The sequence below is a fragment of the Pseudophryne corroboree genome, chromosome 2, assembly GCF_028390025.1.
Source record: "Pseudophryne corroboree isolate aPseCor3 chromosome 2, aPseCor3.hap2, whole genome shotgun sequence".
NCBI classification, from domain to species: domain Eukaryota; kingdom Metazoa; phylum Chordata; class Amphibia; order Anura; family Myobatrachidae; genus Pseudophryne; species Pseudophryne corroboree.
The window spans coordinates 1,034,552,074-1,034,577,901 of NC_086445.1; the positions used below are offsets into that span (position 1 = coordinate 1,034,552,074).

Consider the following 25,828-nt stretch of genomic DNA (forward strand, 5'->3'; position numbering starts at 1 on the left):
TACACAAGAAATACAATACAATACAATTACTATTTATGGGAAAATGGAAGGGGAAGAGAAGAAGAGAGAGATAGAGAGAAATGGCTCATGATAACATTAAATAAGAGACAACATGGTTGCAGATAAAACTACACATGTGAGAGACAATCGCTGCGCAGTTAGTCAATGCTGAATACAGCATGGGATGGAAGCTAGACTCCATTTTGAGAAACCTCCACTTGATTCCAAAGACCACACCACATGGCTGAAAGGGGGAGGGGAAGACATCCAGCAGCAGCCATTTTAGATTTGCAGGTCCAAACACATGGCACTTTATTCCAAAATGTCCAAGCCTCAAAACAATGCATATGTTCTGATTTTACAATTCCAAACCATCTAAATCACCTTTCACAATGTAATCCAACTTCCTAGAACCATCTCATAATTTCACATCCCAAACAACTTCAGTATCTCAATAACCAGAGCATATTCATCACAAGACCAGATCACAATGTAATTAACACAAACGTAACTGCATGGTGGTATTTATGATTAACAGGATATATAGTATAACTAACCAGCACAATCTATTTTAAATCTCCATAGGCAAACAAATACCACAAATACTATGCTACAGATTGTATACTGTTCCAATTTATCACAGACTTCACAGAGTATCCACAAACACCCAACAATCACACAACCAAGTTACAATATTCTATTTAAACCAGAAAGCAATCTGTCTGTTTCCTTATCTAGCCATGTGAAATTCAATACTTAGCCTTTAGTTTGGAAGATGTCCTGGGGATTTAGCCGCCATGCTGCTGGGTGCCAGGTAACTGTGCGCGTGTGTGTGAGTGTAGCTACATTACATCTGTTCTCTGAGGCCACACCTGACCACTACCTTCCTGTTTGACCAGTACCTGGGGGAGGGGTCTTTCTTTCTCCTTTGTATATGCTAATCAGGTTCAGCCCTGAAAACTTAGTAAAAGGTTGTCTTGAGCATCCATTGTTCTAACAATGTGATCTTAGCTTTTATACATATAATCATATCTATCCGCTGCAATGTCCCACAACTTCACAACAGGCCTCAAACTAACCCACACCTCATTCTGCTTGCTTCAATACCAAACATGATGTGTTTATCTGGTTCGGTTCGAATGATACACATCCATGACATTAATTCATTAGCCAATTCTAAATCTCCATGATGTCTGGTGCTGTTCATTATTATAACCATGTACTGTATGAAACAAGTGCCGAATCCATCTCAGTGCCATGTCCGAGCAAATGCGTGTGTTTCCATATATTGCTGTGCTCGCTGCGCATATTTGCAAGTATAGCGACTTATATGTGTGCAGTTTATATGGTCTCTCTATGTAATATTTTTGACTTTGACAGTCCACCCTTTGGCAGTCACCAATAACTGCCACTTCCTAAAACATTTCAAAAAGAGAAAAATATATGTCAGGGGTTAATACATTTCCATGGTTGGGTAAGGGAGGAGAGAGGAGAAGGTGTGAAGAGGGTATGACCTAGTGAGATAGCAGAAGCATGTGTGTATGAATCCATGTTTGGGGGGTCATGTATCATCGTGCCGTACGTGTTGTACATCAAGCTTCGAGGTATTGCGAAGTATACATTTGAATTCCTTCTTATCCCGTACTAAGGGTCTGTGGATGGGCTGTCAAACTTTACCGAGCTCATTTCGGCTGTGGTTGTAACAAAATGGGGGAGCACATTTTAGTTGATGATACATGAATGGGGGAGGTATGTGGTTGCTGATATCTGTGCCTGTATTCCCTATCGACTATGTGTGTCATTACCTGAGGGTTGTAGAGATGAAGATAAAGAACACTTATGGAAAATGCAATGATATTCTATGTCAGGGAAATGTACATCTGTTGTTGAAGTTTTGTTCGGTATCTGTTGAGAGTCGTCTTCTTTGCGCTGTATTGCTCTTTGGGCATGAGCAAATAGCTTTGTCAGTGCCATCAGATTTACAAAAAATGTTGGGCTAGCGTGAGTTTAAAATACTAGGGAAACTGGGGATCCATGGCAAAGTTCATCAAGTGTCCATATCATAGGTCGTCAAAACTTCATCTTTGGTTCTTGTCTGTTGTCTGTATAGCGTCTCGTTAACTTCCTCGTCCAAGGGGTCTTTGTATCTTGGAGAAAAGCAGAAAAACAGGTGAAAGAAACGGACCGTATAATCGCATTTTCATCACATCATGGTTTCTATCATTGGGTCATATACCAAATCCAGGTTAATTACAGTTTCCTCACTCCTTAGACTCATTACTTTTGTACTTTGTTTGCACCTCATTAAAGCCTGCCCGCATCTAAATATCAATCCAATCGATATAACGACACCCAAGATACATAGTAGAAACTTTCCAACATCCATTATGACTCCTTGAGCCCAGTCTCCCAAACCGGAGAACCAATTTCGCGGGTTCAACCATGACACCCAACCAGTCAGCTCATTATCTACAGCAGCAAGGGTGAGATTGTGTTTTCGACGAAATTCCCACTTCAATTGGAGAATATCGTCCATCTTTTGGTCTATGACCTCTACCGGATCCTCGGTGCTATTTGTGATATACGTGCAACACTTTATGCCGTACTGTGTTGCCAATGTAACACAATATCCGCCTGTTACTGCTGTAAGATAATTAAGAACCATCCTATGCTGAACTAGTTCTGTTTTGTAAGCTTGAAGTTCTCTTCCAGTGTATCTAAACGTGTCATCATACATTTCAGTGATATTATCTAACAAATTGGCGAGTGCGGAAATGTATCTATAATTCATCACTCCTCGAGCGGTACGAGTGAAATCTAACGCTACCAGAACCTGAATCCCGGTGGATTCATGGATAAGATCAGAGGCCGGATGCTCTAACCTTTCTGACAGTTGTCTTTTAACTCGGTGCTCGTAATGAGTGTGAGTATAAGGAGCTTGGGCACCACGGTGTATGTCCTTCATTTTGTCATGTGTAACAGTCATCACTTCAGGCAATACTTTTCCAATATAACACAATCCTTCAGAGTTTGGGGCAAGCCACTTGTACGCCTTTCTCCCGCATATGAAATATGTGTCATCGGGGAGAACATATGGGACGGAGAAGGACATGACCATGTTACACATTTTCCATGTGAACTCTCCTAACCCTAATTCTCCCATCTGTTTAGTACACGTATCAGTTTGTACGATATGTGCACAGTATCCTGGTGATACTTCTCCAACTCTCGTAATCCTATTTCCTAAGGTATACCTATACCGGAAAGATTTTCCTCTACTGGCTATGTGGCGTACAAGCTCTGTATCTGTAGGCATCCTATCTGCTCTATGCGAAAAGGTCATGGTTAGGTTGCTCCATGACACTTCCCAATTTCCCGGCTTTCGGGGATTGGAGATGTTAAAACATAATAGGGACCTATCCACATGGTATTGGTGGAGCTTCAAACTAGGAGGGCTGGAGATATTAAACCTCCTGTCCACCGGTCTCCCACCCTTTAGCTCAAGTACCTCCCCTACCGTTAAAGGAAATGGTACTAGCCCTGATTTTCTGTGACCTTGAGGTACTTGAGAGCATACCCAACAATCTGTTTTATTAAGCACACTACCCACTAAAGAGTGATAGTCACTCAAGGGATGCCGGTCCATATGGATATTAAAACTGGATTGGCATTTCTTTATGCATCCATCCTCTACCAGATTGTCACAGAGCCTACAGATACAATTTTCTTTTTGAACTAACAATCCTTCACAATTGTTTACAAATAACATGGTTGTTAGATCGTGCCCGGTACTCGCCTTTGCTTGGTGATTGGGTTGCTATTGGAAATTTACACCTCCGTCTCAGTCATCAGGACCTTTCTGGATCCTTTCTCGACCTCACTGGTACTCTCACCGAAACAGACTGCTCTGGTCAACATCATGGTTAACGGGAAAATCCATATCACAGTCTCTTGGGGCAAGTCCATCTTACAGGAGGAGAAAAGAAGAAATATGTAAAGGGGGTATAAGAAAACAGTTTGAGGGGGAGAGAACTTGTTACGATAATAAGTTCTCTCGTCTTGTTGTTCTTCTTGTTCTGCTGTCCTCTCAAAGGTGCTGTCTCTCAGTCTTCCAAACGAACATTCTGGTGATGCAATATTCCTTCCTAACCGGCGATCTTTCTGTAAGGAGCAAAAATCTGGCATTACCATTGGTCCAACTGAGGGGTGACATACCATCTTTAAACCATGAAAACATGAGTGAGAAGAGAGAGAAAACAAAAAAACAAGAGATAGAGAACAATTCATATGCATATATATATTACATAACTCGACATTAACCATCAATAGGAAAAGAGAAACAAAACATTTTTTAAACATTGTCAACATTAAGAAAACATTGTTAGCATTAGAAAAACATTGTCAGACTTATTAGGCGGTCATATCTATGTGTCTACTGGTCTCCTTGAGCAGTCCCTCCCCACCAGCACCTGCATTACTCCACTGTCTGTATCTGGCCAGAAATACATTGTGGCGGAGGTCATGCTGGGGTTTGGTAGACTTCTGCAAGGACCAAGTGGATATGCAATGTGTGAATTCTTACCAATACTCGTCAGAGATGGGGATAGAGAGAGAGAGAGAAAAAAAACATTTCACAGATACATTTACAACGTTTCACCTGGTCATTCCTGTGTCTTCAGGGAATGACCTCCCAATTTATTAACCGTTACCTCAAGCTTACCATCAGTCCTAAGGATCACCTTTCCTGACTATATATTATGGGTGTGGCCCAAAATCCTTCCTATATGATCCCTGATTATAATTTGGTGTGTCATAACTTTTGCTCATTTTCATGTCTAGGGGGTCTGATTTTATGTGGGCTGTTGCAGTTACTGGCATAATGCCCTTCTCTTTTGCACAGATCACAAATCCTTAAGTTCCTCCATGTGCCAATGGCCTGGGGTTTTGGTTGATTTGATGCCTCCTCAAACGCTTGGATGCTCATCACCATCAACCGCTTTCCCTGTACCTACCTGATTCCTTGGATACCATGATTATGTCGTTGTCTAGGGGGTTGGTATACCTTCTGTGAATCTTTGATCATACAGTTAGATCTTTCCTAGGATCTGGGTAATCAGACATGATTGATCTCAATTCTGTCCGGGACCAGGGATGGCGCATTGCACTGTCCTTGACGGGAATGGTTCCCTGATCGTCAGTCTTCCCATTGGGGACTGTGATCACCCTGACAGGACTAAACTCAATTACATCACCTTGTTTTGGTCTTACAATATGGGGTACATTTGTATGTGCGAGACATAAAACATTGTACGTACCTGTGGACACGACCTCACCTGACCCTCCGTTAGGGGGTTTGATTATTGCCTTTACCAATTTGGTCGCGTCCACCTGGATGTCTTGTAGGATGGCTTCTGGAAGAGGTGCCGACATCGTTCTGGGCTCACTTTCTTGTTGGTAATCCTGAGGGAAGTTTAACATGGGGTGCGACTTGCACAGGTTAACATTTGTAATTTTTACACTTTCATTTTCATAAACATTATTACATTTAACACTTTCATTCTTAATACAGTTACTAAGTGCATTTTTATCGTACAACATTGTGCCATTTCTCTGCAACCATAATCCTCTTCAATGCCATGTCTCTCCTCTCAAGATGAAAGTTAGATATGTAAGTTACATTTCTTTGCATTTCACTTTCCTGTTGCCATAACTGCAAACAATCATCATGTTTAACTCATTGTTTCCAGGATTTTATGAGACTGATCCTTTGCCTTAAATTATGCAACACCTCTAAGTCAAAACTACCTATCCCGGGAAATGGTGCCTTATCCCCCGCAGTCATTCGTGTCCATTCATCACAAAAGGTCTCAGTGTGGGGACCATATTTCCCCCACATTACTAACCGAGCAGACCCTCGGGGTCTGCAAGCCTCTGGAGTCTGAATCCTGACCTCCGACCGTCTCTGTGTTGTGCACTTGGCTGCCATTGTGGACCTTTTTAACACAGAAAAACTTCCTAAAATGCACCAAACACAGAACTTCGTTGGAAATCCTTAAAGCTCTTCCACTGAACTTCTTCTGCTCCGGGTATCTCCGGTCCGCCTTCTAGCAGACACGTGTAGCCGTTGCAGGCCCTATCTCTAGAGATTTTCCTGAGAAAATTCCCTTCCTTTTTCTTTACACAAATCACGCTTGCATGTGCTCCCTACAACACGTATGAGGGCAAGATTTACGCATGGATATACGACCTCATATCACGTTGCGTTATTGGTCACACATACAACCGTGCGGTCCAATCGTACCACTTATAGACACTTGTTGCCCATAAATGGTAGGATCATTGGAGTCTCCCTACTGTGCTCCAAAACAGCCAGAGCGTAATACAACGAAAACTTTATCACACTCTGTTGCACGTTTTCACTCAGATCGTGCTCATCACGTTCCACATAGATCACACAGATCACAAAGTCCACAAAGCGGAATTCAATACCGTTTTATCACATAGATCACAAAGTCCACAAAGCGGGATTCAATACACTCATACCGTTTTCAACCCACTATCATTCTTATAGTTTTCTGATCAGAAAAATCATTTCCCGTAGTCTGATAGCTCTCCCCAGAGGCGTTACAGTAAAGTAAGGTATTTAAACTAAATTTTGGAAACTGAACAAATGTGTGCTATTGTCTTGTGGCTTCTGTATCGCCTTACTATAAGCGATATTTCACTATATAAACGCTTACCAAACACCACACAGTATCTTCTATGCTGTGTGCTTGTTTTTTTTTTTTCCAGTTACTCCCTTACCTTTTTTTTTTTTTTATAGCAGCAAATTTTCTCAGCACGTTATCAATGCAAATGGCAAACAGGAAGGTGAGATGTGAAACTTACACAGATGAAAATGCAATTCTAAATTTAATCTAATAACATACATTGATGTAAGCACACGCATATAGATATTACATATAAGTACCAATCACTATTACTTATGATTGACTATGATATAGATTAAATAAATGCATTAAAAAAAAAAACTCATTAAATGATGATTTCTTTTTGACAGTGGATGGCTGATTGTTTCCTGAGTCAACTGAAAACCAGCCGCTCAGATAAAAAAATAAAAAAATTTGACCTTCCCAAAATGGCCGCTGCTCCTCCCCCTTCCACCTCCATGAGGGTCACACAAAATGGTGGACAGACCATGCGGCCTCTTGTCACAAAGAAAGTCATCATTCAAAACTCCTAAAGTTATTCTAGGCCTGAGTGTGTAGTTGGCACCAAATTGAAATAAAAACCAGATTTTCAAAGACAATAGCGTACTGTTCTTACCTCCGGTCCCGGATTCCCTCAGCACCCTTTACTAAGCGAAACAGACGCTTATCCAATCAGCACTGCAAGGAATATGATCCCGCCCTTTGCTGATGGATAATGTCTGCTGATATTACCTAGCAGAGATATGTGAAGGACTGGACGGCCCCCAATTGACAATGCTAAATTCCTTTGTCGTATAAACAACCCTTTATGAAGTCTAAGAACACTGTACGCTGTTTACTTAAGAAGTACCGTACGGGTACGCTGGTTGCGTAACGATCGCTCAGCCGTAGGCGAGACGCTCAAGCGTCACGTTCGCTCACGGCCCAGCGATCACAGGACAGCACGTTAAATGGCTTTTGACTAACGTAATGATTCGCTATGGCGTAGCAGACGCTCGAGACCACGAGGAGATCACCAGCGGCGCAGACGCTCACAATGCTATACCTTTATGTCTAAACCTTATCAATGAAATACACAGAATACCTTAATGTGAATACAGGGTGTAAGTGCAACCTTGTGTAACCTGACTAGCTACAAAGCTGCTTGAGCGTTACCGACGCTCAAGTGAACACTTAAAACTATAGAAAATACACAGATACTGGTTTAGGGTCCAAAGCCTATTAACTGTATTATATCTAATATACTTGTAAAAGAGAATCACAGTACAAATGATACACTACAATATAACAGAGACTACCTAACCAGATAACTACACAAGAAATACAATACAATACAATTACTATTTATGGGAAAATGGAAGGGGAAGAGAAGAAGAGAGAGATAGAGAGAAATGGCTCATGATAACATTAAATAAGAGACAACATGGTTGCAGATAAAACTACACATGTGAGAGACAATCGCTGCGCAGTTAGTCAATGCTGAATACAGCATGGGATGGAAGCTAGACTCCATTTTGAGAAACCTCCACTTGATTCCAAAGACCACACCACATGGCTGAAAGGGGGAGGGGAAGACATCCAGCAGCAGCCATTTTAGATTTGCAGGTCCAAACACATGGCACTTTATTCCAAAATGTCCAAGCCTCAAAACAATGCATATGTTCTGATTTTACAATTCCAAACCATCTAAATCACCTTTCACAATGTAATCCAACTTCCTAGAACCATCTCATAATTTCACATCCCAAACAACTTCAGTATCTCAATAACCAGAGCATATTCATCACAAGACCAGATCACAATGTAATTAACACAAACGTAACTGCATGGTGGTATTTATGATTAACAGGATATATAGTATAACTAACCAGCACAATCTATTTTAAATCTCCATAGGCAAACAAATACCACAAATACTATGCTACAGATTGTATACTGTTCCAATTTATCACAGACTTCACAGAGTATCCACAAACACCCAACAATCACACAACCAAGTTACAATATTCTATTTAAACCAGAAAGCAATCTGTCTGTTTCCTTATCTAGCCATGTGAAATTCAATACTTAGCCTTTAGTTTGGAAGATGTCCTGGGGATTTAGCCGCCATGCTGCTGGGTGCCAGGTAACTGTGCGCGTGTGTGTGTGAGTGTAGCTACATTACATCTGTTCTCTGAGGCCACACCTGACCACTACCTTCCTGTTTGACCAGTACCTGGGGGAGGGGTCTTTCTTTCTCCTTTGTATATGCTAATCAGGTTCAGCCCTGAAAACTTAGTAAAAGGTTGTCTTGAGCATCCATTGTTCTAACAATGTGATTTTAGCTTTTATACATATAATCATATCTATCCGCTGCAATGTCCCACAACTTCACAACAGGCCTCAAACTAACCCACACCTCATTCTGCTTGCTTCAATACCAAACATGATGTGTTTATCTGGTTCGGTTCGAATGATACACATCCATGACATTAATTCATTAGCCAATTCTAAATCTCCATGATGTCTGGTGCTGTTCATTATTATAACCATGTACTGTATGAAACAAGTGCCGAATCCATCTCAGTGCCATGTCCGAGCAAATGCGTGTGTTTCCATATATTGCTGTGCTCGCTGCGCATATTTGCAAGTATAGCGACTTATATGTGTGCAGTTTATATGGTCTCTCTATGTAATATTTTTGACTTTGACAAGAGACACTCACAGGTGGTATTGCAAATCGAAGCAACTGTGTACAGATACGCGTCGGTGGTCCCAGATCCTCTGATAATCGACTTTCTGAGTAACTCTATGGTCGCATAGAATGGCGGCTACTGAGATGTTGGTGCCATATCTTTAGCGTATGGGGGACGGATGGACATCGGAAGTCAGGAATCTAATGGTTGCCGCCTTCCGACATCTCAGGGGCAATAGAATGGGGCAATGGGTGCAAATATAGCGATGCTCCTGTTATTTTGCCAGACCTGTGTAACCAGATGACCAGTTCTTCTCTTCTTGGTGTTAGAATCTTTTGTCACAAATATAGAAATCTAAATTCCTGTGGGATTTCTACATCTCCAGTTCAGTGATAGCCGTGATTGGCTGCAATAGCTGTCTGTCAGCCGGTGTGTACCCAATAGGTGCCAGCTCTGCGGGTGCATGAGATTTGTGCTGCTGCTTGCAGACTGCTTTCGTCTCAGTCAGTGTCAGTCACCCCGGTGCCCGGGCAAGTAACCGATTAGGGAGTCACTGATGTTACTGTGCAGCCCCCGGGTTTGTACCAGACCGCTCCCGGGCAGCTCTCTGACTGGCGGACAGTAGCAAGGACATGGCACAGGAGGAAGCCGTGCCTGGTCCTGATACAGTGACATAATCATCAGTCATGTGTCTGTGCAACTGGGGGAAACAGACATTAAATCATAATAATAAAGTCAAGGCTGAAACTAGGATTTTTGGCACCCGGGATAAGGCAATAAATTGGCGCCCACCATGTGCACGCACACACTTTGAAACCGTGTCAGAAACACAGTAATAAACTGTTGGCAAAATGACAACCAGCACCGTCAGGGTACATCCAGCATATATTCTCTAGGAAAATGGAGAGGAACACAAGAAAACTAACATAAACCTCAGATACAGTATTGTGGGGGACTCTGGCCAACTCTTGTAGGACTACATAGCCCAGCATGCCAGTCAGGACCTAGGGCCAATTAAAGAGGAGGAGTACCAACTTTCTGGGGAGGGGGGGATACACAATGTGTGTTTTCCTGGCTGCAGAGAGGAGTCCCTAGGACTGGCTGGTGTTACAGTATATACCTGATATAAGCCATGCAGTCACTGTATCACACACACGGGGAAAGGAGGAAGTGACAGTGACTGGCCAACTGCTGTAGGACAACAAAGCCCAGCATGCCAGTCGGGACCTAGGGCCACTCTTTGGGAGGCTGCAGCTGTCCTGGCGTATAGAGACCTCACCTCAGTGCCCAGACTAACATTTCGTCTGCTGCTGCTTCCTCTCGCCCTGTCCTCCTCTGGTGGGACTGTCATACAGGAATGGGTAGGCGCTGAGGAACAGGGTCCAGGGCAGACATAGTTTACACAGGCACATGCGTGTGTGAACGGCCACCCCTACCCCCCATTCATTAATGTTCTGGTTGACAGGGGGTGGGGTGGGGGTAGTTTCCCAGGAGTCCACATTGGTGGTACTGAGGAGCGGGTACCTGCAGCGAGGGTTCTGTCTGGGACTCGGCAGTAGGTAGCCCCTTAGGACCCTGTCCTCCTCTGGTGGAGCTGTGGGAAGGTGCAGGGGAACAGGCCTGGGGGCAGACATTGTTTATACAGGCACAGGAGTGTGTGAGCGGCCATGGACCAGCGCTCGGGATATGAAATGGGGCAATTGTAGAGTCCATGGTCACCGCCCCTGCCTCATTCATTAGCGTTCTAATTGCCGGGGGAGGGGTGAGTTTCCCAGGAATCCACGTTGGTGGTACTGAGGAGCGGGTACCTGCAGCGAAGGTTCTTGGACCTGGCAGAAGGTAGCCCCTTAGTGCTGAGAGGAAGGAGGAGAGGCAGAGTACCCATCTCTGTGACCTCTCATATTCTGCACTCAGGGCGCATACCCCCTTAGACTCCCCCCTAGTTGCGGCCATGATAAAGTCCAATCATGCATATATTCCTGTGTGTACCATGTATATATGTATTCCTGTGTGTACCATGCATATATGTAATACCTGTGTGTGCCATGTACAGTATATATGTCATTTTTATTAAATATACTATGTTATACAAACTTTGATTACATTAATATATGAATAGCAGTATATACATATATATATATATATATATATATGTAATATTTTTAGATAACATATGCTATAGATTGTACTTTTCCTATAACAAACAAACACGTTTTATTACATTATATATTACAGGACATTCCTTATTATAGTTAGGCCTATATTAAATTACTAAAAATTGTGCTTTATAAAAGTACATGTCTTAGGTGACCACTGGCGCTGAGTGATATAACGCCTGTCACATACATGTCACATACAGCAGCTACTACTGGGACGGGAGCTATATTACATACGTGAATGGAAGAGGATAAGATGCATTTTGGTAACTGGGACACCGCCACAGGCTGCAAATACCAGTAACCCTGATAGGGGCAATTGTTTATACTGCCCCCCCCTATAACAGGTCCGGTATATTACACAGTGATTGCGTTCATATTCATAATGGCGACATGAGAATGTCATCATGGTGATTATCTCGACAAAGAATACGTCAACATATTTATAGTGTTACCAACCAGTATATTGACATTGCTAAAATGTCGGCATGGATATAATGTCGGCTGTACATTTCTTAGTCATCCCTAACCTCTAACGCTAGCCCAAATGCTAATGACCACATGTCCATTATGTCATATGTCAACATTTTGTCCATATTGATGTCATAACTGTTGACATTCTGGTGTCAACATTATCAGTGATGACAAATTCCACGAGTTAGACCTTTACCGGCAATTACGTCCAACAAATACAGAGGCGTCTGTGAGGGTGGTTTCCAGCGGAAATGAATTAACAGTGTGTGAAGATGAGGATGTACATGGTGATGGGGGTGAGAGATTGGATGATGATGATGACGACGACATCTTGCCTATGTAGAGCCAGTTTATACACGTAGAGATCATTGCCAGCAATGTCCACTGGCCATTGCCACCTTGTTTCGTGGGGCCCAAACAAACCAATCACTTCAGCCACAAGTGACGGTCCCTGTTTGTTATACTGTGCATGTCCTGTTTAATATATCCAAATAAGGGGGGGGGGGGCCAAGGACAATTCCATCTTTCTCCTCTTTTCTTTGCATTATGCGCTGTTTGGAACATTACTGACTGTCTTCCTGTGTAGACAACAAACATTTTATAGTTTATTAAGCTGTCACCCTGTCTGCCACTGCAGCGCCATTCTGTTTCCTAGATGTGCCATGTTGGAAGTGTAAGTGCCACATGTTTGTGCCGCCCTCTGCTGTCTCTTAGCTTAGTCACCCAGCGACCTTGCTGCAACCTTTAGGCCTAAAGTGGATGAAAACAATATTGTGAGCTGTGAGGTGGTCAAAATAGACTGGAAATGAGTGGAAATGTATGTTATTGAGGTTATTAATAATACTGTAGGAACAGAAAAAAGGGCAAAAGTCTGTGATTTTAGATGTTTATAGGATCCAAAATCAAAACCCATGACAGAGGCCGGAACGCATCTCTAATCTCCCCCACCCCCTCTCTCTCTCTCTCTCTGTGCGCGTCATTCCGAGTTGGTCGCTCGCTAGCAGATTTTCGCTGCTGTGCAAAAGCTAAGCCGCCGCCCTCTGGGAGTGTATCTTAGCTTAGCAGAAGTGCGAACGCTTTCATCGCAGGATGGCTACAAAAATATTTTGTGCAGTTTTAGAGCAGCTCAAAACCTACTCAGCGCTTGCGATGACTTCAGACCATTCAGTTCCGGATTTGACGTCACAAACACGCCCTGCGTTCTCCCAGCCACGCCTGCATTTTCCCTGGCACGCCTGCGTTTTTCCGAACACTCCCTGAAAACGGTCAGTTGACACCCAGAAACGCCCACTTCATGTCAATCACTCTGCGGCCAGCAGTGCGACTGAAATGCATCGCTAGACCCTGTGTGAAACGACATTGTTCGTTGTAATAGTACGTCGCGTGTGTGCATTGTGCCACATACGCATGTGCAGAAGTGCCGTTTTTTAGCCTCATCGCTGCGCAGCGAACAAATGCAGCTAGCGATCAACAAGGAATTACCCCCTGTATATATACAGTGTATATCAGCAGATATAGTAAAGCAGTCGGTTTTATTCATCATGGCTTCAATAACCACTTTAAAGCAAAAGTGCCAGCAAATAGAGCAGTAAGTAGTGAGGCACCGTGGCCTCCTTGCCACAGTATCCCATAGTTACCTACTTTCGTGATTATGCGGGAGGCACACAATTTTAAGGGCAGTCCCCCACATCCCCTGAGAGTGGGCACTCCTCTCGCATCCCACCGACTACCTAGTGAAGTGGGCAGAATATGGAGATAAATAAGAACCAGGGGGTCCCGAAGCGGGAGCGGGGCCTAGTAATGTGTCTATGAATACACGCCCTTTTGGCCCCACCCCTATGCAATTATGTAGCAAATTTTCCACAAGGGGTGGGGTCTTATGACATGAATAGACTGGCCCCACCCCCATTGCCACCCACCTGCATCTTCTCTCCGGGCTTCCCCCCGGAGAGGAAGAATATAAAGTAGGTAAGTATGCAATATCCAGTATATATAAATGTGTAAATGCTCTATTGAAAGAAGCAATAATTACTGCTGAAGACAGTGGTATCGCCGGCAGTAGCGCTTTCATATGTCGATGAAGCATGCTGAAGACAGTGGTATCACCGGCAGTAGCGCTTTCATATGTCGATGAAACATGCTGAAGACAGTGGTATCGCCGGCAGTAGCGCTTTCATATGTCGATGAAACATGCTGAAGACAGTGGTATCGCCTTTCATATATCGATGAAACAAAAATCACCCTATCACCGGGAAACTATAACTTTGGCTGGCAATAGGTCTTAACACCTTTTAGAAATGAGCCAGTATTTGTTTCTACATGTGACTTTGGGGAATATTATCAAAGTTTGGAGAGAGATAAAGTACCAGCCAATCAGCCTCTGACTGCAATGTTATATGCTGTGTTTGAAAAATGTCAGGAGCTGGTTGGTTGGTCTGTACTTTATCTCTCTCCACGTTATCTCTCTCCCAGCTCTGATACATACAGTATGCCTTTATGTCCTGTGTTATGTGAGTACGCTCCATGACCCCCCCCCATCCGCTGCTCCCCGGATTTCCTGCAGACCCCCGTAGTTTGTGTAGAGTTTCTTCCTCTGGCAGCCAGTAACAGGTTACACCCATAGCGTGTGACTGAATCAGACTGGTAATGAGAGCGGCTGTCACTAGTGTGGCCTCTTGGTGGTTACGTGACACATTTCCATGTGATCAGCCTATTATTATTATTATCATCACTTGGCGGATGTCGCACAGTGTCACAGGCTCAGCCGTTCCTGGTTATCTCGCTGCATTTACACCTCTCCCGGAAGACTAGACCAGAAAACGTATGGATATTAGTGCGATCTAGTGCGTGCAAAACTAATATAGTTATACCTCCCAACTGTCCCGATTTTCGCGGGACAGTCCCGTTTTTTGGGGACTGTCCCGCTGTCCCACCCGCGGGCCGCAGTGTCCCGCGGTGGGGGGGTCAGTTGGGAGGCTCTGTCAATCGCTGCTCTGCTTAGCAGAGCAGCGGTGAATAGACGCTGTGCGCATGCGCACAATGTCTATTCAGTGGAGTCAGAGGGAGAGGGAGCATGCCAGCGGCTCACAGAGCGCTGGGCATGCCCCCTCAGTGATGGAAACGGGACGTGGCTTGCGATCGTGGGTCCTCCGCGAAGCCACGCCTCCTTTTCATAGGCCACACCCCTTTTCGGGAGCACGCGCGGAGTAAAGTTGGGAGGTATGATATAGTGCATTTCAGTAGTGATGCAATAAATATAACTTTGAAAATAACAGGTTTAGTACAAGCATATCCTATGGCCCTTAGTGTATCTGAGGCTGTAGCTATAATCTGACAGCTCAGCCTCGCCCTGTGTGCAGAATGTGACCCCCCCTTGGTGTCTGTGTGTCAGAGACTTTCAGTTTCATTTCTCTCTCCTGCTGCAGCGATGGCGTCTGCTGATGTGAGACAGGAGCTGGACTGTTCCATCTGCCTGAGCATTTATACAGATCCTGTAACCCTGAGATGTGGCCACAACTTCTGCCGGGTCTGTATTGATCGTGTGCTGGATACACAGGAGGGGGCTGGAGTATATAGCTGTCCTGATTGCAGAGCAGAGTGTCAGGAGCGTCCTGCACTGATACAGAGCATAGCTCTGCGTAACATAGTGGGGAGTTTCCAGTCTACTCGCCCAGATCAGGAGGAGACTGGGATCTTCTGCACTTACTGTGTGGACTCTCCTGTACCTGCTGCTAAATCCTGTCTGCTGTGTGAGGCTTCTCTGTGTGATAAACACCTGAGAGTACACAGCAAGTCACCAGAGCACGTCTTATGTGATCCCACCACTGCCCTGGGGAACAGGAAATGCTCCATCCATAAGAAGATCCTGGAGTATTACTGCACTGAGGATGCGGCCTGTATCTGTGTGTCCTGCAGGCTGGATGGAGAACATCGGGGACACCAGGTGGATATATTGGATAAGGCGTCTGAGAAGAAGAAGGCGAAGCTAAGAAATGTTCTGCAGAAACTGACCACAAAGAGAGCGGAGACTGAGAAAAGAGTGCAGAGTCTGCAGGAGCGCAGGAGAGAAGATCAGAGAAAAGCAGCTGGTGTAAAAGAGACAGTCATTGCCCTGTTTAGAGACATCAGGAGACAGCTGGAAGACCTGGAGAAGAGAGTCCTGAGTGAGATCTCCAGGCAGGAACAGCGCGTTTCACTCTCTGTCTCTGATCTGATCCAGCAGCTGGAAATAAAGAAGGACGAGCTGTCCGGGAAGATGCGTCACATTGAGGAGCTGTGTAACATGTCTGATCCAGTGACTGTCTTACAGGAACCAGACACAGGGGACTTGTGTGATACTGAGGACACAGAGAGACATGATAACCAGGTCTGTGGTGCAGGAGATCTGGATGTGGGTCTCATCTCAGGGACATTACACACATTATCTGATATAATAACATACATAAATACAGGGATCTATGTGCAGGAATATACAGACCCTTTACTGGCTGTAGCCACAGCTGGTGATACAGAGTCTGATATAATAACAGGTATAAATACAGAGTTCTATGTACAGGAAGCTACAGACATATCACTGGATGTAACCACAGCGGGTAATAATATACATATATCCGGTGACATGAGAACTGCATCCTGGTCAGGTATAGATCTACATCGCCCAGTAACATCAGAGAGATTTGAGTATAATCAGGTAATAAGCACCAGGGGATTCTCCTCAGGGCGTCATTACTGGGAGGTGGATGTCAGTAAGTCCGTGGTGTGGAGGGTGGGGATGTGTTACCCCAGTATAGGCAGGAGAGGGGAGCAGTCACTCATTGGAGGTAATAACAAGTCCTGGTGTTTGCGTAGATATAATAATCAGTACTCAGTGAGATATGACAGTACAGAGAGCCGGTTAGCTGACAATATCCCCTGTGACAGAGTGAGGGTATACCTGGATCATGAGGCAGGACAGCTTTCCTTTGATTCTCTGTGTGTCGGACACTTACACAGGATCAGACACTTACACACCTACACTGCCGCCCTCACTGAGCCCCTCCATGCTGCGTTATTGGTAGGGCATGGGCATATAACTATATCTGGGGGAGTCAGGAGCTGGGAGAAATTACCATGAGAAATCTGCCCAGAGACTGGTGACATCACAGGGAAGGAATATGATTGGTAGAACATTCATCCAATAGAAATAAGCAGTAGATTGAGCTACAGCTGAGTCCCCACCACCCCTGTGTACCAGGTGACCACTGTGCCTGAATGTGTTCCTATCAGGGATGGTCATCAATATGTTCATCATCGATGGTTGTAATTGATGGTGAAGTGGCAAGTGACCATCGATGGCTACAAACTATTCAACAGATGACCATCGATGGTTACACAGGCTGATGGTCATTGTTGTTATTTTACTGACTGGCACATAGGCCAATGAGAACCTGAGGATGGGGCTTCATATGTGTTGGGGGGGTGGGGGGGGGGGGGCGGAGCTATGCTCAGTGTCCCGACAAATTGCAGTAACAAAATAAAAAGTACTGTGTGTACAGATACCATCGATGGCGGGAAAACATATGGTTCTCCCCCATCGATGGCAAAAGTATTCACCATCAACCATAAACCATCAATGATTTGAAGTAATCGCTGGTCACAGGCCACCCATAGTTCCAATGATGACGTGTTAGATACTGCCATTCTTAATATATATAAATTTTCTTCCTTTTGGGATTTCCCCGCCTCTGACTCACTGAGAGCTGTGATTGGCTGCTATATCTGTCCGTCAGCCAGTGTGCCCCCTATCACTGTAGTCAGTATAAACAGGATAGGACGATAGTCATACATGGAATATAATAACAAGTCCTGGTGTTTGTGGCCACAGGATATGCATTGAGATGCTCAAGCAACTGCGCCAGATCCTATGATAATCAACATTCTGATTTACCCTACGGTCGCATAGAATGGACGCGGGTATTGAGATGCTGGCGCTATTTCTTATGCGTACGTGATCGCAGTTGTAACCTGAGACAAGCCCTGAAAACGGTTGCGACGCACCTGCGTTTTTTCCGCCTTTCCCCGTTTTCTCTACTACAGTGGTTCTCAAACTCAGTCCCCAGGACCCCACGCAGTTCATGTTTTCCAGGTGACCTGTGGTTTTTTAAAATGTGACAGTTGATGATACACAGTGCACCATGAACTGTGTGGGGTCCTGAGGACTGAGTTTGAGAACCTGTGCTCTACCAAATTGTCCCTGACAGTCAATCACTTTACAAAGAAATCCTCAGTGCAAGTGACAACAGTAAGGTACCTTGGCATGTGCGCAGTGCGATCGTGACACATGCGCATATTGCCGACTCAGCTCTCTTTGTATCTGCATTGTGTACAGCGCTGAATCAGGCCGTGACTTGCTGCCGTGATTGGCTGCAGTAACTGTCTGTCAGCCGGTGTGTACCCAATAGGTGCCAGCTCTGCAGGTGCATGAGATTTGTGCTGCTGCTTGCAGACTGCTTTCCTCTCTGCCAGTGTCAGTCACCCCGGTGCCCGGGCAAGTAACTGATTAGGGAGTTGCTGATTGCCGTGCAGATCCTGCCCCTGGCACTTGCCCAGACCACTCCTGGGCAGCTGTCATATACTGGTGGGCAGCAGCAAAGACATGGCACAGGGGGCAGCCGCACACACCTGTTCCTGATAAGCCGGGCAATATTAAATTGACCTATTTTATCGCCTCTATCGCGCCCATAGCACTCAGGGTTAGCTGCATAAAATGGCTGAACCTGACTAAAGTAACGGGCGCAATCGCGAAAAGTTCCTTTGGGCATCCAAATGGGTCACTTTCCGTGTATTTCCCCTTGGGGTAGCGAGGTGAAATGATGATATTGTGCCCGTCAGCAGAAACAATTGAATAGCTGCCGGCGGGCGCGAACGGGTGCCTGAGGGTGTGGAAAGAATTGAATACCGCCCAGTGACATAATCATCATCAGTCATGTGTCTGTGCAAATGGGGGAAACAAACATGAAATTATAATAATACCGTCCAATCATGTATATATGTAATTCCTGTGTGTGTTCCATGTATATATGTAATTCCTTTATGTGCCATATATATGTACTGTATATTCCTATGTGTACCCTGTATATCTATAATTCTGTGTGTGCCATGCATATGTGTCATTTTTATTAAATATACTACGTTATACAAACTTTGATTACATTAATATATGAATAGCAATATCATTTTATATTACATATGCTATAGGTTGTACTTTTTCCAATTTAAAAACAAAACAAAACATGTTTTATTACATGAATATATTACAGGGCATATTCAATTCATCAAAAGTGTGTTTTATAAAAATACATGTCTTAGGTCATGTGGCCTGATAGCGCCTGTCACATACATGCCACATACATGTCACGTACATGTCACATACAACAACTACTACTGATAGCTATATAACATACAGTACGTGAATAGAAGAGGATAAGATGCATTCGGGTACCTGGGACACCGCCACAGGCTGCAAATACCAGTAACCCTGGTGGGGAAATGATTTCTACTGTCCCCCTTATAACAGGTGAGAATGTCACCATGGTGATATTATTGACAGACAACACGTCGGCATATTTATTTATACCAGTATATTAATATTGATAATATGTCAGTATGGATATGTCGACACTGTATTTCTAAGGTAACCCTAATGCTAACCCTAATGCCGTCTCATCTTCCTCACCAAACGTACTACCCCTCTCTTTCAGGACCTCCACTGGCTCCCGTTCCCATTCAGCATCCAATTCCAGCTTCTCACACTCAGCTACAAAGCTCTCACCCACTCTTCTCCCTCTTACATCTCTGACCTTATCTCCCTTTACATTCCCACCCGTCCTCTTCACTCTGCTAATGCACGACGACTCTCCTGCCTACGGATTACTTCCTCCCACTCCTACCTCCAAGATTTCTCTTGTGCTGCACCCTTTCTCTGGAACTCTCTTGTTTGCTCATTTGATTATGTACAGTGTACTGGGAGCTGCGGATCCCTTGTGGCGCCATATAAATAAAGGATAATGATAGTAGTAATAATAATAATAATAATGTAGACATTTTCATTATATCACATGTCAATATTTTGTTCATGTTGACATCTTAACTGTTGACATTCTGGTGTTGACATTATCAGCTCTGACAAACTGACTGCATACCCTTTTATCAAGTGTTTTCATTTGCACAGATCCTTTATGGTCACGCTGTGAGTTAGGGCGGAGCAATGAGGCGCTGTAATCTGTTATATTAAATGGAAACCCTCTAGTCTGCAGAGCAGCATCCCCTCGCAGGTCGCCCTCAGATGCTGGGCACTCACCCTCCTAGCTTCCTGCTGAACGCCTGCACAAACCCCTGTAAACATGGTGCCCGTCGATGTGCCATGTTCCCGGTGACATCTGCAGCACTTATGAAGAGGTATTATGGACAGGTGCCCGTGTGCACTGCACACCCTGCTGTACCCGTTATAGCTTCACCCACGGCCACTGCCCTTTCATAACATCTGACGCTGGGTACACACCTGGCCAACGGATTCGCCAATCTGCCGACCTATCTGCCGATTAGTAAGTGCACACACTTCAATCGTCCACCCAATGTGTCGTGCCTGACGTCAAAACTGGGCGGGCATTTAAATATGCCCGCTCATTGGAGATGCCAGTCACTGGCAGACCGCACATACACACAGCCAGATGCGTAGATATATTTATTGATATATATCTGCCATCGTCTCTGCTGCAGGGCCGGCACCATATGTCTGTGTGAACGACATAATTCGCAGACATACTGGGGCTACACCCCCTGCCGACGGGCTCGCAATATATCGGCCTTTCGATTGAATGGCAGATATATCGCTCAGCTTAACTCTTTTTACTTACTGCATTATATAGTGCACATTGTATTATACAGCACCGGAGAAAGATTCTATGACAGTTGAGCTTACAATCTTTTCCGTGGTGTGCCCCGGGGTGGAATCCCCCACACACAGTAACTTTGTTGTAAACGCAGAGCGACAGTCGTAGCTATGTAATAAATAACAAGCCGGACTCTGCAATAGTAACACTTATCCAAGTAACTAAAAGATTTATAAGCGCATGAAGCGGCTCAGCGATACCTGAAACCAGCGAGACGCGGAACGTGTGCGACGAGGTGCACGCACAGCTCGCCATATGCTATGACGGATGGAGGGTATCACTCACTCCCTCCGCTCTGACAGTTATATAGATGCAGCAGGTATGGCAGTAAATTGCTTTTGTTATGCCTATATCAATATATTTATATGAAAATAAACATAAATCAACATTCATCCATCTGCTATAGCACAGAATGTAAAGCTAAGTGCAGAGCAATGATCGTGTCCGTATTTATTATGGGAAGTGATTTATAGCGGATACAGTTATGAGTCTTATGGTGTTATCTTATAGTGCTGTACAGAACATGCTGGGTATTGTAGTTCCACCATAGTTATATTGCCTCTGCAAAACTGGTATACTTAGGCTGCTGGTTTCTGCTGGGACTTGTGGTCCCACATCAACTAGAAAGTCTTGGGATTCTAAGCCTGCATTTGGTGGATCACAGTTCAATGTGAACAAATAGTTAATTTAAGTAAATCCCTTTATTTTTAAATTAACCACGTAAACCCAAAATGATAAGATTCTGTCCAAATCCATAATGGAAAATCACAATCCAACTAAATAGTATACATTATACTATACTATACTATACTATACACTACATATATGCATCTGTATACCATGGTAGTAGATACTGGGAATTTGTTATCCTTTACTTTAAGATACTGTAGCTGTTTATGAAAACAACAGTGAAAGCTTGCAGGAGTTGCTCACTGCTGCTGCCATATTTCTGTGAAAGCCCATCACCACTGACTGATCTGTAAATGACAGTAGTTTCCGTGTTTCTTAATATAAAATATATTTACACTTTTTATTTTATTTATTTACAGGACTAGACTGAATTTTTTTTTTTTTTTTTTTTAAATTGTAGCACTCAAAGGAAGGGAAATAATGGACAAGCCGGAGCCGGTTAACCCTCTCACCTCCGTCTGTATCACCCGTCGCATTACTGAGCGTTCAGTTGGGAATACATGTAACCCCTTGACACATTTCTGTGTATAATAGGCCATGGAGTGTGACATCCAGCATCGGATGCTACAATTAGACATAATCTGCACATATGGAGATCATCATGTGCTCTCCCTGGGTATTCTAGAAGCCTGTCACTGACTATCATTGAGACCATTTAAACGATCATTGCCTGTCTTTATCCAGCGGATGAGATCACATCAGCATTAAGTGTACCGCTTGTTACCCTGTTACTAATGGGGACTTGGCAGACAGCTCCGTCAGTGTACGTTTCAGCTCGTGCTGTTTAATGATTAGATACAGTACATGTTTCATTGTGCGATATGCAGAGTATTATCTTCCTCCGCTCTGTTGCTGGCCGCCTACCGCCGTCAGTGGCGGGCTGCTGTGTCATGCGCATGCGCGACGGCAGGGGCGTATCAAAAGAGGAGGAGGCCCGTATGCGGTGAGACCCCGCCCTTGCTCCGCCCCCATCCCACCCTTGCTCCGCCTCCGTCCCGCCTCCTCAGCCCATCCAGCCCTCCCCTGCCCCCTTGCTGTGCTGACCTGGCTGCTCTCTCCCGCAGAGAGCAGCCAGAATGTCGGCAACCCTGCTTTAAGAGGATTAATTGAGCCAGGGCAGTCGGATTTAGGGGGTCATTCCGACCCGTTCGCTCGCTGCGTTTTAACGCAGCAGAGCGAGTGGGTCCCTGCTGGGCATGGGATCCGAATGGAAAGTCGACAGTAACTAGGTCGACAATGTCTAGGTCGACCACTATTGGTCGACAGTAACTAGGTCGACAGGGCATTTAGGTCGACATGTTCTAGGTCGACAGGTCAAAAGGACGACATGAGTTTTTCACAATTTTTTTCTTTTTTCGAACCTTTTCATACTTAACGATCCACGTTGACTACTATTGGAACGGTAATCTGTGGCGAGCGAAGCGGTAGCGGAGCGAAGGCACCATGCCCGAAGCTGCCATGCGAGGGGACGCGGTGCACTAATTGGGGTTCCCGGTCACTCTACGAAGAAAACGACACCAAAACAACATTAAAAACTCATGTCGACCTTTTGACCTGTCGACCTAGAACATGTCGACCTAAAGACCCTGTAGACCTAGACACCCTGTCGACCTAGTTACTGTCAACGCATGCGGGACGGCCGAAGGCCGTAGCAGGACAGCGATCGCCTCTGCCTGATTGACAGGCAGAGGCGCTCGATGGGCGGGAGGGGGCGAAACGGCGGCATTTGGCCGCCGTTTCATAGGCGCGGTCCGGCCAACGCAGGCGTGGTCGGACCGAACGTGGTGCGGGCCGCAGCGACTGCGTGACATCATACGCAGCCGCTGCGGGCCAGGTAGGAGGAGTAGCTGGCCGGGAGTTACTCCTGAAGTGCAAAGGCATCGCCGCTGTGCGATGCCTTTGCACTTTTGCGGGGGGGGGGGCGGCACTGACATGCGGGGCGGACTAACCCCGTGCTGGGCGCCCCCCGCATGTCAGGAAAGATGATCGTAGCTGTGCAAAATTTTGCACAGCTACGATCAACTCGGAATGACCCCCTTAATCCCCTGCTGTATTGTTCTCTCTGTATTGTATTGCAGCTGAGAACAATAGATGAAAGGCTTATGCTAATAAACCATGGTGTGTCTAGGTGCAGCAGAGAAGCCTAGATAAGTGTGGCTCCATCTGTAGTCTGGGCCCCCTCCTCTCTTGCCGGCATCGCTGTAGACTCTGGGCACTAGGGTCACTAGGGGACCCTAGGGCTGTCCCAGAGTCTAGTGCACATGTGCAGGTCTCCGGGAAAACGGCTCAAGTCACATTACCAGTCCAAGATTTAAGGATATCCCTGTTTGAGCACAGACGGTGTAATAACAGGTACTCATTATGTCACCTGTGCTCAACTATGGCTATCCTTAACACCCGGACTGCTAGTTTGCCTTGAGGACCACGGTTGGGAAACCTCTCTAAACAATGAAAACCTAGGAACAATGCCACCTTATTGTTGACGCAGGTAATGCCAGCCGACCTCCCAGCTGTGTCTGAGCTGCACGGAACGGTTCCCTCCGTCAAGTCGGAGTTAGAAGACAACATTAAAGTTAATTAGTTAATGCTGTGCATTCATAAGCGCGGGAATGCAGAATTTTATGTGGGGATAAAGCCAATTAACCAGGTGACCCGCACACAATCTCCTAATCACCTGCAAGAAAATTATATATTACAGCGTGACCTTGGGGTCAGCGTTTCCACGTTCTGTTTATAGCTAAAAAAAAGAATTTGTTTATTTTAATTGGTGACTTACACAGACCTGAAATAGCAGCCTGTCAATCATTTCCCATCCGCCCGCCGCAGCGCGCTCTGCGCCTGAACTTCCCGGTTATTTGTCTATTGCCGGCACCTCTGCTGAATTAATTAACTAATGTTTAAAAAATATAAAATGTATTAATGCAGCCTAGGTAACTGCAGTGATACAACAAATAGGATGATTAAAGGCTGATAAGCAGCATAACGTAACTACTGGATAGTACTTACTGACGCACTGCGGAAGGGCAGGTCCACAGTGTCGGATTATGGTCCGCAGTGTTAGATTATGTAAATAGTTATCTTATGACTTCCGTGAAATCCATTAATGAGAGGTCCGGTTATTCCTGTGCAATTCTTTTTATACTGTAGCACAATGGCTCGCAAACCTTCTTGACTCACAGCCCCTTTAAGCCTCTGCGCCCCATAGCAGTGGCAACCCTTGCACCCATTATAGTTACGGCCATGACCTGGGTTGAGGGGTCTCTTCTCTCTCAGATCCCATTCACTTACCCCAACATTGGTATCTTTTAGCCTCAGCATAGGGGAAATGTATCATAGTACTGTTCAGCGCTGGGCACACCACTATACCCCGGCTTCAGTGACCAGTGACTGGTGGGGCAAATGTACTAAGGCCCTCATTCCGAGTTGTTTGCTCGTTCTTTTTCTTCGCATCGGTGCGATAAGTCGCAAACTGCGCATGCGCAATGTTCGCAGTGCGACTGCGCCAAGTATATAAGCACAAAAGTTTGGTATTTTACTCACGGCTTAACGAAGGTTTTTCATCGTTCTGGTGATCGTAGTGTGATTGACAGGAAGTGGGTGTTTCTGGGCGGAAACTGATCGTTTTATGGGTGTGTGTGAAAAAACGCAGGCGTTTCGGGGAAAAACGCGGGAGTGTCTGGAGAAACGGGGGAGTGGCTGGGCGTGTGTGTGACGTCAAACCAGGAACGAAACTGACTGAACTGATCGCAGTGGCAGAGTAAGTCTCGAGCTATTTAGAAACTGCAAAGAAATTTATTTTCGCAAATATGCGAATCATTCGTTCGCAATTCTGCTAAGCTAAGATACACTCCCAGAGGGCGGCGGCTTAGTGTGTGCAATGCTGCTAAAAGCAGCTAGCGAGCGAACAACTCGGAATGAGGGCCTAAGTGTGGAGATTGATAAAGTGGAGAGAGATAAAGTACCAACCAATCCGCTCCTAACTCATTTTTCAAATACAGAAAAAAGAGAAAATGCAGGTGCACACACTAAATACTAAAAACTGCTAATCAGAATAATTATAATAAACTCTGCAATATCACATTGGGGGTCATTGTGAGTTGATCGCACATAGCAACTTTTTTCTGCTCGTGCGATCAACTTGACGCCGCCTATGGGGGAGTGTATTTTAGCATAGCAGGGCTGCGAACGCTTGT

General features: G+C 45.0%; 2 protein-coding genes across 4 annotated transcripts in view; both read left to right on the forward strand.

Moving 5' to 3' along the window:
* The window catches only part of LSAMP (limbic system associated membrane protein), a 1,024,508-nt gene that overhangs the window by 670,349 nt on the left and 328,331 nt on the right, over positions 1–25,828 (forward strand). The window lies entirely within an intron of this gene.
* On the forward strand, positions 15,443–17,448 carry LOC135050337 (E3 ubiquitin-protein ligase TRIM39-like). The gene has a single exon (XM_063956775.1). It carries the CDS (start codon positions 15,443–15,445, stop codon positions 17,126–17,128), a length of 1,686 nt encoding a protein of 561 aa, XP_063812845.1. The 3' UTR covers positions 17,129–17,448.

Bases quoted from the DNA above. Each gene is read 5' to 3' on its own strand.
- LOC135050337 (XM_063956775.1), top strand. From the start codon at position 15,443: ATGGCGTCTGCTGATGTGAGACAGGAGCTGGACTGTTCCATCTGCCTG.